General features: G+C 54.8%; 6 protein-coding genes across 6 annotated transcripts; 5 read left to right on the forward strand and 1 right to left on the reverse strand.

Annotated features, from left to right (window-relative positions):
* Nucleotides 1–1,257: 1,257 nt before the first annotated feature.
* On the forward strand, nucleotides 1,258–3,028 carry AYL99_04302 (hypothetical protein; the record flags this gene model as incomplete). The annotated part of the gene is made up of 2 exons (XM_018835816.1): nucleotides 1,258–1,435; nucleotides 1,509–3,028. 2 exons carry the CDS (start codon nucleotides 1,258–1,260, stop codon nucleotides 3,026–3,028), a joined length of 1,698 nt encoding a protein of 565 aa, XP_018695466.1.
* A 508-nt stretch (nucleotides 3,029–3,536) lies between these two features.
* AYL99_04303 (hypothetical protein) lies at nucleotides 3,537–5,105 on the forward strand (the record flags this gene model as incomplete). The annotated part of the gene is made up of 3 exons (XM_018835817.1): nucleotides 3,537–3,993; nucleotides 4,057–4,229; nucleotides 4,281–5,105. The coding sequence occupies 3 exons, from the start codon at nucleotides 3,537–3,539 to the stop codon at nucleotides 5,103–5,105; spliced, it is 1,455 nt and encodes a 484-aa protein (XP_018695467.1).
* Nucleotides 5,106–5,899: 794 nt separating this feature from the next.
* Nucleotides 5,900–7,623, forward strand: AYL99_04304 (hypothetical protein; the record flags this gene model as incomplete). The annotated part of the gene is made up of 2 exons (XM_018835818.1): nucleotides 5,900–6,082; nucleotides 6,130–7,623. The coding sequence occupies 2 exons, from the start codon at nucleotides 5,900–5,902 to the stop codon at nucleotides 7,621–7,623; spliced, it is 1,677 nt and encodes a 558-aa protein (XP_018695468.1).
* Nucleotides 7,624–7,938: 315 nt separating this feature from the next.
* Nucleotides 7,939–9,052, forward strand: AYL99_04305 (hypothetical protein; the record flags this gene model as incomplete). The annotated part of the gene is made up of 3 exons (XM_018835819.1): nucleotides 7,939–8,292; nucleotides 8,357–8,813; nucleotides 8,871–9,052. 3 exons carry the CDS (start codon nucleotides 7,939–7,941, stop codon nucleotides 9,050–9,052), a joined length of 993 nt encoding a protein of 330 aa, XP_018695469.1.
* Nucleotides 9,053–9,894: 842 nt separating this feature from the next.
* Nucleotides 9,895–10,925, forward strand: AYL99_04306 (hypothetical protein; the record flags this gene model as incomplete). The annotated part of the gene is made up of 2 exons (XM_018835820.1): nucleotides 9,895–10,502; nucleotides 10,592–10,925. 2 exons carry the CDS (start codon nucleotides 9,895–9,897, stop codon nucleotides 10,923–10,925), a joined length of 942 nt encoding a protein of 313 aa, XP_018695470.1.
* An 812-nt stretch (nucleotides 10,926–11,737) lies between these two features.
* AYL99_04307 (hypothetical protein) lies at nucleotides 11,738–12,955 on the reverse strand (the record flags this gene model as incomplete). The annotated part of the gene is made up of 1 exon (XM_018835821.1): nucleotides 11,738–12,955. The coding sequence occupies one exon, from the start codon at nucleotides 12,953–12,955 to the stop codon at nucleotides 11,738–11,740; it is 1,218 nt and encodes a 405-aa protein (XP_018695471.1).
* Nucleotides 12,956–13,255: the final 300 nt, after the last annotated feature.

Raw genomic sequence — 13,255 nt, forward strand, 5'->3', positions numbered from 1 at the left:
ATAGGTGGAAGGAAAGCAACATGTTCGCTAGGACAACCATGTCGACACTCCCTTCCGCCGGTTCACAGCTTCCAGCGATCCCCCGAGGCTGCAGATGTCGTGTTTGATGGACTCATCTTCAGGCATTAACAGCAGTTGAGTAAATCGAAAGAGATGATACACTCAGGCACAAAGACTCCGATCAGACTTCCATCATGAGAGCCCGTTGCTCTTAGCAAACACCCCACAACAAAAAGTACTCACAGATACCCAATCTCTGACTGCGACTGGTAGATCTTGTTTCTCTGTCAGCAAACTTCAGCAAGCCATGTGCCAGCAGGAAGCGGAATCTCGGATTTGAAATGGCCGTACAGATTTAGGATCCATGAGTGCGCGACTGGGTTGGTCTTCTCGTACCCCCTTTTCTGATCTGCCGCACATCCCGCATCTCTGTGGAGTAAAGCTGCTCTTTTTGGTAAGGATCTCGCCGTCCCCTCGCCTCGTTGACTCCCGATAGAGACCTAACGATATCAAACAACCAGTAAGAAGGCCAGTGCCTTGAATCGGGATAGCGTGTGGGCAGGCATACTCTTCCTCGGGCATCTCGGCCCTGTCAATTTTGTCATCCCTTTTTGACTACTCCTTCATCTCTGGAGATATTCCCCGAGAACGTTTTCACCTCAACCAATCCTAGGCAGCTGCTCAGGTCTCTCACACCATTTCCATAATGTGAAGTTGTAAGCTAATATCATCGGATGGACTCGAAGATTCAACCCGTTGCCAAGTCCCGATATGTTTTGTTGCACAAAGTACGGACACACAGCTAAGCGCTGGGTAACGGCTTTCCTCGTCTGAATTGTTATCAACGTCAAAGAATCTATTTGCTTATTAACTCCCGTCGATCCATTGCTCAGCGCTGAGTATGATTGTATCTCCCAATCCCGTATGGCTTGTATCGCTTACCCAGAACCAAGCTCTTGCACTACAGGACCAGCGAAGAGCACAGGCGGTGCAAGTTTCCTCAGTCGCGATCCGAACCCCGGAAGTCGCGCACGTGCTGCCCATTCAACGAGCTTTTAGCGACTCTATCGATTCTCAGCTGATTTTATATGCAGGCATATTAGCTCAGCACTTCTCCTTGAATTTGATCCCCCCCACGACCATGGTCTCAAGGGGTTATATTGCGAAGAGCGACCCAATTCCCGCCTGGGATTTGGCTTGTCTTCGTTGGTATACTTCTTTCGGAAGTCGCTCAGCGGATGAAATGAATACCCTATCATGGCTCCTGCCGGATTTTTCACCGTGAGATTTGTGCCGCAGCTTGATTCGAAAGCGACGCAGGTGGACAAAGAGCTCGAGATCGCGAAACAGAAATCTCATGCTGCGAGATGGTCTCATGAAAAGCGCAAGAATAAGAAGAAGAAGCAGGAGCAAGAGGAAGTTTGGCGGATTGAAGGTCGAGGCAAGTCGAGCCGACTCTGTTCCGGTTGATATGCATCCTCCAGATTAACGGGTTCATCGATCTACAGATCCTCACGCAAGCGCTCACTATGGAGTTTGGGCAGATAGGCAAGTGGATATACGTGGACAGGGCAGCTTAGTCCTCTATCCAACGAGCGGCTTTTCCCAACCCAGGAGATTCAATCCTGCAAGAGACAGCAGAAGCCCGAGTCTGCTGGAAATTCTGGGCGGTGGTAACTCAGATCCTTTCAATGCTAAGCCTCTCCGCATTACCCCTGAGATCAACAAACTCATCACGTTTATAAGAGATGGCTATTTACCTGGAGTATATATCACTTCTTACATGAAGTACAAAGAGAACCCGCGCGGAGCTCCCATGCTCACCACTCTCGGAGAGGGATTTCACGTCTTCGGTCAACGTACCGTAACGAAAGTGTGGAATTCTATGAAGGAAGAATTCTCCGACGAGGGACGAGCGCTCTCGTGGTGTTCCAGCTACATGCCAGTTCTGGCAAAGTTCTCCTCATCAGACACCGCTCGTGAACTGCATCTTCATGCTATCAAGATGCGGGCGAAGAGCATGACGATCCTGAAGAACCGTATCGAGAACCTGTCGCTTGATGTGCCACCAGATATATCGTTGGTATCGCAGATTGTCTCCCTCTTCCGGGCTGCCTGCAAAGAGAACGACATTCCCGCGGCAAAGATCCATGCAGACATCATACAACGTCTGGTAGACCGGGTCGAAACCCCGGATCTCCATATCCAGACGTTGTTCATGACCTGCATGAACAATGACACAGAACTGGCCATAGCCCAGATGCGAAACACGTTCTTTGACTTTGAGAACTGGGTTCAGAGGCAGATTGCTCGATTCTGGATGGAAACGCCAGAGAAGCACATGCCGCAACTGCCGGCTGATTACAAGGCGCTCCATGAAAGCATCCAACTGAACGCCACTCGCCAGGCAGCTATCAGGCTCCGTCAGTACTTGTCCGTCCGGTCGACGACTATCAATCTAAATGACCCCGAAGACCTCGACCGCACCGATGCCATATACACAATCTTCACGACGTATTCTCATTATGATTCTGGAGCCTTGATCAATGCATACATCAACCTCACCGCCGGCAAGGTCTACAATATCAAAGAATCTTTTCGCCTCATCGAAGCATCACTGGCGCTTACCACTTTGCACATATTGCGACGGGGAATATTTGAAGCCACTGTTTATGGGTGTGACCACCGTACGAGCCACCACATGATCACCATCAATCATCTCGAGGGTACGATGAGAAAAGCTTTGACCTTGGCAACGGCGGATGTACTAACTCGGTATCGCGAGGCTCTATTTTGGGTATTCTTCTATGGGGCAAGGTTTGAGTGGCGTGTCAATCAAATGATCAAAGACATTACGCCGAGGACCTGGTTTACCAAGATGCTTGCTCGACAAGCAGAGATCTTGAGGGTAATTGAGTGGCCCCAGGCGCGGGATATCCTCAACCACTTCGTATTCTATGGGTTCTTGGAGCCGTATCTAGCACCATGGTTCGCAGAGACGTTGGTCGGCAATGAGCCGCCTCAATGAACAATGATCCAAGGCATACTATTGCCTTGCGAAGGGTTGCCATTCGAGACAGGGTATGTCCACCCTGATCTATTCTTATACCTATTCGGATCTATACCTCGCCTTGTCAACAGCTTCCAACATAAAGACGGCGAAGGAACAAACTGACGTTTACCCATGTGCCACCAAGGACGGGGATCTCCTTTGCATGATGATGCTCCTTCTGGATTGTCCAATGCGATTGGTATTTTGGAGATGAGATTTCCAAATTTGGCCGCCAGAATCACGCAATCTGCAATGAGATTTGCACCACAACTATTCAGCCGATCCTTCCCACACACGCTCCGACCCAGCGTCATTGATCCATTGTTCGATTCTCACCTTCGTACAAAGAGACCGAGTCTCTATATGAACCACTCCATCCTTTACGTTCGGCGTGTGCCCATGTCGACGTCTCGGTTACGACGTGACCTTCTCCCGAAGCACATCCTGTCCTTCCAAGAAGGCGAGTGCTATTGACGATTGGGAAATGGCTTCGGTGGAAAAGACCCCTGTCGACAGTTCCAAGACCACAGACAAGGGCGCTCCCCCGACTGATTTCGGTGAGAGTCTTGGAGGCAATATCAACGAGCGAGCCCTTGTGCGAAAGCTTGACATCACTCTTCTCCCAGCCTTGACCACGCTGTATCTTCTTTCATTTCTCGACCGGAGCAATGTCGGCAATGCACGAATCGAGGGTCTGGCGACGGACCTAAACATGACGGGGGACCAATATCTCACGGGACTCACCCTTTACTTTATCGGCTACGTGCTCTTCGAGGTTCCCTGTAATCTGATCTTGAAGATATGGAAACCGAAATTGTGGTTGCCCACACTAACGCTCGTGTGGGGTGTCGTGAGTACGCTTATGGGCGTTACTCAATCCCGAGCTGGCTTCTTCGTCGTTCGTTTCTTCTTGGGAGTGGCTGAATCAGGATTGTTTCCCGGTATGCTTTCCACCCCGCGTGGGCCTTACTTGACTTGAGTGAGCTGACGACGTATCTCGACAGGCATTGTCTTCTACCTCTCAATGTGGTACAAGCGAAATGAACGGCAGTTTCGAGTGGCTCTGTTCTTTAGCGCGGCCTCGCTGGCAGGGGCTTTTGGTGGTATCCTCGCTTGGGGTATTGCTCATATGAAAGGTATCGGAGGCTATAACGGTTGGAGATGGATTTTCATTCTGGTGAGTGATTTCGATCACTGCTTCAGTGTGACTCGCTGAAAGGTGTCACAGGAAGGTCTCCTTACGGTTGTCGTCTCGATATCTGCGTACTTCTTCATCCACAACTATCCAGACACAGCAAAGTTCTTGAACGATGAGGAACGGGAGTACATCCAGCACCGGCTCAAGGTCGACAGCGATGCCACGCAGGATGAAAAGTTGGACTGGAGCAATGTCAAAAAGGCCTTCACCGATATCAAATGCTACCTCTACGCATTCGGATTCCACACACTCTCGCTTCCACTTTACACGCTGTCACTCTTTCTCCCCACCATCATCAAGTCTCTCGGGTTTTCGGCGGCACAAGCACAACTTATGACCATACCACCTTACGCGATCGCCTTTTTCCTTACCATTGCCCTTGCGGTGCTCTCTGAACGGTATTGCCGCCGGACACCGTTCATCCTCATGTCTTCGTCGCTTGCCATCCTCGGATACATCTTACTGTTGAGCGATCCACGGCCCGGCGTGTCGTATGTGGGAATTATCTTCGCCGCAGCGGGCATATATCCGTCGGTGGCCTTGACGCTAGCCTGGCCGGCAAACAACGTCAGCGGACAGACCAAGCGAGCGGTCGCCAACGCGCTGCAAATCTCGCTGGGCAATCTGGGGGCCGTGATCGGCACCCAGCTCTACCGAACAGAAACAGCACCGAGGTATTTTCTGGGACACTCGTTCGCGTTGGCATACATGGTGGCGAACTTGATCGTGACCACGACTCTGTGGCTGGTCTTGAAAAGGCACAATCAGCGGAGAGAGGATACGGCAACCGAGCATGCTGCTCCCGATGGACCGTGGCTCGGAGACGAGGATCCGAGGTGGAGGTTTCACTTGTGAAGATCGGTGGTGTCAAAGCGTCTGCCCAACGAACAATACGAGGTACAGAGTATACTGTCAAGAGCCATGGCATCGAGATCTAGATAGTCATTTTAGCCCCGAAAGGAAATGGGGTAGGTGTTGACTTCCCGGACGGGGTGATCCATCGAACGATTTGACGTCTGTCTCCGGAGACTCGGTTCACTGTTGCCTCGCCCCAAACCGGTAGGACGTCTGACACCCCGTGAGCCACACGAGAGCTGTATGGGCACCCATGGTGGGCACCTATGGGAAGGTTGGCTAAAACTTGAGTCAGCAAACTCTCAATGGTGCGCAGTTAGCTAGCCGTTGAAGCAGCATATCGTACGAGGTACCCAGGGGTGAGCGATGGTTGTTGGTGGTTGAGCTTCCTGGTGCAGCAGGCCAGCCATTCAAAAGGACATCTTCCCGGCTGCCGCTAGCATCGCAATCCCGTGGGTGCAGGTTTCTAGTGAGGCCCCTATTACGCCCGTGCGTCAGGACTGGTGGCATTATACCGCAGCCGAGATGCTGGACACTGACGGCCGTGACGGGCATATCACTAAGCTGCTGGCCGTGCCTGGTAAGGCGGGCGGCGGGCGCCATCACCTGGGGGGTCTCCCTAGCCTAGTTAGTGAGCCACCAGCCCCAATTTCCACCCCAAGCAACCCTGGAGGCCCCTCAAGAGGATGCTTAAAGTCTAACAGCACGCCCATCTTCCCATTGACAGGATCCATCCTATTCCACTGGAAGCCTCTGCTCTCTGTGGCCTCACTAGCCTCATCCCCACGCCCGCCATGGAGACTCCCGCTGTCTTGTGGGTCAACTACGATGCTGAAAACATGAAGGCCCTGCCACACCGGCGACAGGTCTATTCACATATCCAAAACAGCTATCGCACCTGGAAGCGACAGGAGAAGACCAGGGCCCTGCGTGCTTCGGCCAAGATCCCCGGGAGATTGGACCAGCGGCCATCGAGGGTAAGCATGAACTCTGCTCGTTTCTAGGGTGTCTGATAGTGGCATAGCACTGCACTGGACTGCCTAAGAACACGGCCGTTGTCGAGCAGAGTCCAAACGGCGACGATGAGCATCGACGTTTCATGCTCATACAAGACCAGCCGTCCCGGGTCTTGTCTCCCGTCACGATCCTCAACAAAGGCAGTTCTGACCCGTTCGAAGCGTGTGCCATCCCCATCACGGTGGAAGAAAACAACATCCTGACCTTCTACCGGGATATTCTTCTCCCGGCAGCGTGGCGACTCGACGCCAAGTCCAAACAGAATCTCGCGAGCTCCCGGGCCAAAGCGGACTGGGAAGTCAATACGGCAGGGTTACGGGACGAGGGCACGGCGCTGGCCTTCATCGGCAGCAACGCTTCACTGGTCGCAATCTGTGCAGGGACTGACACGCGTCGGGGCCGAGCACTGCAACGAAAATCCCTGGTCTGTCGTGTCAGAAGCACTGCTGCGTTGCGGCAGAAACTGGCCAGCCGTACCAAAGTCGATCCGTGGATCTGGTGGCACATTTTCATGATCTGGGCCGCCGAGATTGCGGCGGAAAATGCGATAGCAGCACGGATGCATGGGCAAATGCTAAGCAAGCTGGTTGATGAGCACTTTGAGCAAGGGGGCGGTCTTTTCGACAAGATCGAGGAGATTGGGCTGACCATGATCGAGCTCTTATTTTTCTTCCTCTATGCAGACATGAACATGGCCTCCCAGCTCTTGACCCGGCCTGCTTTTGACGTCTACGAATGGCTGCCCAAAGTCTTTGATCCCTTCCTTCGAGCCATCGAGCCCATCCTGGCCCCGGCACCGTTGGATTTCTGCCACCTGGATCCGACCATCGACTCGGAAGAGATGGCGACTTGCGTCAAGTCATGTCGCGACATTTTTGCTCGGTGGCGCCGACGGTGGTCCGACGGACTTCCGGCCAAATCGGCCATGATGCACCTGGGCTGGGGCCAGTATAGATGGTGCATGGCTCTCGGGACACTGGTGAATCGCTATTGCACCTTCAAGGAAGTCTCGGAGACCGCTTCCGGGCCCGAACTCGACTACGCCTACGCGCAGCAATACATGTCCATCAGCGCCGTCAAGTGGTCCCGAGCTCTCACCTTTCAGAACCACGTCTGCGGCAAGAACATCTGGGCGGGGAACGTGTTGGAAACCCTGCGACCTCTGCTTGACAAGAGCGAGCGGCCCAGAGGCAGTCCTGCGTGGGAGAAATGGAAGAATGCGAGGCTGTGGGCGTTCTACGTCGGTGCCATCTATGAAGGCCGCCAGCAGCAGCCCGGGTTGAGCACCGAGTTGTTTGACGGCTGGTTCCACGAACAGTTTGCCCGCCAAGCTCACGACATGGGCCTTTTCACGTGGGAAGATGCTGTGCCCATCCTGAGCGGGTTCCTCTTCGACTCCTCAACCTCTCAGACACAGGGGTCTTGGTTCCAGGAGACCATGAGGTTGAAAGTGGCGTCCATGGCAGGGACTCCGGTGCCAGACAAATATGTAGAACGCTGAAACAGAAGACATCTCCGGGCCAGGTCATGCAAATACACCAGGTGATAAACGTCTGAAGCTATATTTACGTCTTGGATTCCTGCATCTCCTCGTGGTATAGTCAGTCGTTGAGATGATTGCTTGTATGCACGTGTCCGAGCCGGAAAAGGGGTCGAAGTCGGAAAATAATTAATACGCAATACGTAGTAAAAGCTGCAACTTTGCCGAAGACGTCAATTGAACACCCTGTCTCGCAGTCTGTAAGTACAGTAAGTACTTCCACCCACTCGCGCTGTACCGGACTGAACTCGCACCACCTTGCCTAAGCCCAAAGCCATGCGTCTCTTCAGGCTGCTGGCGCTGACAGCGCTGTCGCTGACCGCCACCGTCTCCGCGAAAAAGGCTGCCACGACCAGCAAATTCGACACCTACTTGGCTCAGCAAGCCTCCTCCGCACCCTTCGAACTCGACGAGAAAAGCTACAGTGAACTGACGGCCTCGCCGCGGGACTACTCCCTGGCCGTTCTGCTCACAGCTCGAGACGCCAAATACGCATGTGGCATTTGTCGAGAGTTCGATCCGGAATGGAGCATCCTGGCGAGAAGCTGGCAGAAGGGCGATCGCAACGGGGACAAGAGGCTGCTTTTAGGCACGCTCGATTTTGATCAGGGGAGGAACGTGTTCATGAAGGTCCGTTGATGGCATGACGACTCGGATGGTGAAGGAAGTCGTTGCTGACTGACGGCTCGTACAGCTACAACTCCAAACCGCTCCTGTTCTCCTCTTCTTCCCTCCTACCGTCGGCCCGCACGCCAAACCTGAAGGTCAACCGCTGCGACTCGATTTTCTCGGTCCGCAGTCGGCGGAGAACGTCTACAACTGGCTCCTACGACAGCTCCCGGCGGCGGGCGATTACCCTCGCATCGTCCGACCCATCAACTATGCAAGGATTGGCGCTTTTCTGACCATCGCCATGGGCCTGTTCACATTCATCACCGTTGCATATCCCTACCTGATGCCCATCATTCAGAACCGCAATCTGTGGGCCGGCATCAGTCTGATCATGATCTTGCTCTTCACGAGCGGCCACATGTTCAACCACATCCGCAGGGTCCCCTATGTTGCAGGCAATGGGCGTGGTGGAATCAGCTACTTTGCCGGCGGATTCCAGAACCAGTATGGAATGGAGACCCAGATTGTCGCTGCAATGTGTAAGTTGCCGACCGATGTTGTCCACCGGACCTTTGCTAACCATCGTCGACTACCAGACGCAATTCTCGCCTTTGCAACGATCAATCTGGCTCTGCGAGTGCCCCGGATCAAAGATCCCAAGACTCAGCAAGCGGCAGTCATCATCTGGGCGGCGATTCTGTTCGGGATGTATAGTTTCCTGATGAGCGTCTTTCGGGTCAAGAACGGAGGTTATCCTTTCTGGCTGCCACCATTCTGATAAATAACTATGGGAAGGATGGAGAATTGTGTAAAACTCCTGCAATAAACCACGAGCTTGGGGCAAAGTAAACATTTAGATGGGGGCATGGGCTTGGTTGTCTTAGGTGCTTGACTGATCAAAAATTAAAACATCTTGGAAGGCCAAAAGCCGATTCACTGATTCATTCATTCACTCATTGAGTAACCCACCACGACGACTCCTGAATCCGTCCAGCCTCGAGTTTCCCCAACATTTTAGTGTAGTTTGGAAAATGCGGAGCAGCATAATAATAATGGCTGCGGATCGACCAACTTTCCACCCTTTCGATCCCTGTCCTGACACGCAGTTTTGTTTCCCTTGAGAAGGAGGGTGTTTTGCACTTCGCAGATTGATTGATTGTTCTTATAACGGAGCGAATGAATTATCAGTGTCACGCCTAAGCCAGCCAGCCACCTTGTATTGTTCTCAGTCATGGAAGACTTCTCCCAGTCCCGCGGCGACGACGACTTGTTCGACGACGAGATCATCCCGTTTGACAGCCCACCCTCTCCTGAGAAGGTCTCGCTCGAGCCCTCCTCGCCCGCTGTGGTCGCGGCCCTCCACCTCCTGTCGTCGCCGAACCTGCTTCGACTTCACTCCCGCCCGCTGCCCCAGCGGCGAAACCCCCGACTCCCACGGACTCTTCGTTTCACGGCTCCAAGCCCAAGCCGAGGGGGAGAGGTGGTCATGCCGCTGCTGGACGGGGAGAAATAGGGAGGAAGGTCGCTACAGGGCTAGAAGACTCTAAATGGGCAGCAGCACCACCACCACCGGCGGTCAAAGGTGGAGAGACAGGTTCGTCTTCCAGCGGCCAAGATAGAATGCCTACACGGTCACACGGGAGACGAGGTCCACGGACACCGGAACCCAACACCACATCCGCTGCGGCGCCAACCCCTCAGCCTCCTGCTCCTGCTGAAGATCCAGAATCGTCAGCAGCAGCAGCAGCAGCGACGCCTTCCGCTCCCAGCAACATTCCCACGGGACCATCACACACGGCTGCCCCCCGGCCCCTCGCGGTGCGCGGCGACCGTCTCTCCACAGGGGGGATCCGGCCTCCCAAACTCTCCGAAGAAGAACTGACGGCCAAACTGGCGGCGGCGAAGGAACGGTCGCAGACGTTGGCGGCGGCGCACGCGCGGGCCCAGGCGGACGCGGCGAACTTTGAAGAGCGGGAACGCAAGGCGAAGGCGCGGCGGGAGCGGGACATCAAGGACCGGCGCGCGATGGAGGGCGAGAGGGAGAAGAACCGGCTGCGCAAGATGGCGGGGCAGCTGGGGCGGGAGTGGGATCGGGACAAGGACGAACTCCTGCAGCCGCAGCAGATCAATGGAAGAGGAGGAGGAGGAGGAGGTCGGAGGGGGTTTCCTCCTCCTTCTGGAGGGGCTGGCGGGGAAGGAGTCGAGGAGGATAACGATGATTTGAGAATGTACGAGTGGCACGAGGACCGGGGACGGGGGAGGAGGACGAGGGAGGGGTAGAGGCGGCGGCGGCGGCAGGGGGCTGGGGGGGAGGCAGGGGACGAGGTCGAGGCGGTCCGCGAGGAGGCTTCTCCGGCCACAATGGAGACGGCTTCAATCACCAGCAGGACCAACAGCTCGATTTGTCCGGGGAAACAGACTTCCCTTCCCTGCCTGGCTCCAACACCACAAACACAGCCACTACCAATACCACTACTACTCGAAAGGACCCTCCTGCCGACAGTGACGCGACCACCACCGACCCAGCCTCCTCCAAGCCGAAGCCGAAGCCGAAACCGAGTCGCTGGGCCTCTGGCGACGGAGGAGGAGGATCCTGGGCGGAGCAGGTCGAGTCCAGCGAACTCAATGCCGCCGACGAGAACAGGAGCTAGCTAGCTACATAGCCCCCAGCGGCAGCGGCAGCGGCGCCAGCAGCATCAGGGTGGTGGGTCCCTTCTGGTATGTATGTATGTATGTAAGTAGTGAGTGAGTGAGTGAGTGACTTGAGTGACTTGAGTGACTCGAGTGAGACAATGTTGAAACTGTGTGTGTGTCTGTCTCTCTCTCTCTTTCCCCATTATACACATATAGACGGGATAGGGTGCATGTCCACTCCACTGCGTGAGAAAGGGAAAGGGACAGGCAAAGGGAAGAAGAAAAACGAGAATATGATATAGACAAAGAAAAAAAGAGTAAATCTGGTAACGGCTAACGGCACACTTTTTTCTTCCCTCGATGCTTGATGCCTGGCTCAGGGACCACCCACCCCCAACGGTCAATTGAGTACTGTAGCTATTCTGTCCCGCTCTCTGGTCTCTCTCTCTCTCCATCTAAGATGGATGTTCGAAATCTCTCCAGAATTTCCCCAGAAACCCGACAGTGACGAGTGATATACTCCCCTCCCCTCCCCTCCAGTCCACCCCCCAGACCAACTCCAAGCTCAATAGCAAGAGAGAAAAAAAGAAAAGAAAAAAACAGAAGCAAAAAGCAATTTTAGGTCCCGTCTCTCTCTCTATACATAGTCATTATACACAAGTTCTGTACCGTATGTGGTCGACGGCTTTCACGTCACAGAACACAATCAACCAACAAACAGCAACAACAACCGAAAAAAAAGGTCTGAAGAAGGTCGTTAGCATCGTCAAAGCCGCATCACCATCCCCATCCCCGTCCCTAGCGCGGTAGAAAAGTTTGAACCCTACCACTACCGTGGGGCCTGCTGCTGCTGCTGCTGTTGCTGCTGGTAAAATCTGTTCTCCGACCATTGCTGCTGTTGTTGCGGTGGTGACGAGGGGAGCTCCGAGATGACGCTCGTCCGATCCGAGTAGCTGCGGGGCCCCGACATGCCCGACGCGATCGAGGGAGCACTTTCCTGTGAATAGTCCTTCATGCTGAGCCGCTGGACGTTGTTCAAGTTCTCGGTTATCTGGCTGCTCTGGTCGGACTGGGCCTGGAGATTGGGCGAGCCCATGAGCGTCCCTTCAGACCCGGACAGTTCAGACACCATGCTCATCCGGTGGTCCAGGGGCGGAGTGTTGTGGGCCGGGGGCACCAGGTGGCCGGTGTGGTACGTCGACCCGGGCAGCTCGGCCACAAACTGTTTTGGCGGATCGGGCTGCTTCAGGGGCGCGTAGTAGCTCATCCGTTGTTGGGCGTTGGCTTGATACGGAGGGAGGCTGTAGGTGCTCATTCGCTTGTCGTCGGACCGGAAGGCCGGGTGGAGGGCCATGGTCTGCCAGCCCATGTCTTGCTGCGGCGACAGCATTTGAGGCGACATCGGCCGTTGGTACATGCTCGGGCCGTTGAGGATCTGCGAGCTCGACATGTGAGAGCCGGACTGGAAGCGAGGGGTGTCGGGAGCAGGGGTCGCAGGGACGCCCATGGTCTGGACGGTTTCCTCGAGGCGCTCAGCCTTTTTGAGGATGCGTTCCACGAGGACCTTGTGGGAGTTGTCGAGGTTCTTGCGCACAAACGACGTCAGGAGCATGTTGCACCTCATGTCGCCGTCTTCGCGGATGTAGAGGCCCGTGCGAGGGACTTCGATGCCCAGTTCTCGCGGCTCCGGGGGCTCGCCCGGCAGCGACCCTCCGATGGACCATTTTTCCCGGATGTCCAGGCCCATGGGGGCGTAGATGTGTGTCTGGAGTCCATTGGGCGTGTCGTGGAAGCAGGCCTTGTAGCTGACTTTCCCCTTCATCATCCCGCCGGGCAGGTAATGGATCTTGTCCGTCAGCTCCTGCCAGGCACAGTCCAAGAATTCGTCGGCCGGGGCGTCTCGTGGCGTCTTGATCGGGTGGTGTTCGATGACCAGCGGGTTCAGCTCGATCATCTCATCGTGGTTGTGCAGCATAGCAATGGCGACCTCGCGCGAGACCTGAGGGGGGAGAGGGGTGATGTTGGTGAAGAGGGTGCGTTTCGGCATGGCTAGAAGGGGAGGGCTCGGTTGCTGTCGATCTCAAGATCTCTCGGGAAGGATCTGTAGTGGTTCTTTTCTTGCTGGTAGACGTGGAAGGTGGATTTAATAGTTCTGACGGTATACGAGGTACAGTGGTGTAGTGACCTCTAGACTTTGTCTCGCAACAAGCCTCGCTCGTGAGAGAGAGAGAGAGCAGGAGGATGATCCGAATATGAACGAACTCAGCCCAAAAGATGCCCGTGCAGCTGGTGCAGTGCCTGGGAAGAGCCTAGATCCCCCGTACAAGCAAACGAGCGTCTTGGTAAG

This window comes from Fonsecaea erecta (genome assembly GCF_001651985.1).
Source record: "Fonsecaea erecta strain CBS 125763 chromosome Unknown Scaff3, whole genome shotgun sequence".
Classification (NCBI taxonomy): domain Eukaryota; kingdom Fungi; phylum Ascomycota; class Eurotiomycetes; order Chaetothyriales; family Herpotrichiellaceae; genus Fonsecaea; species Fonsecaea erecta.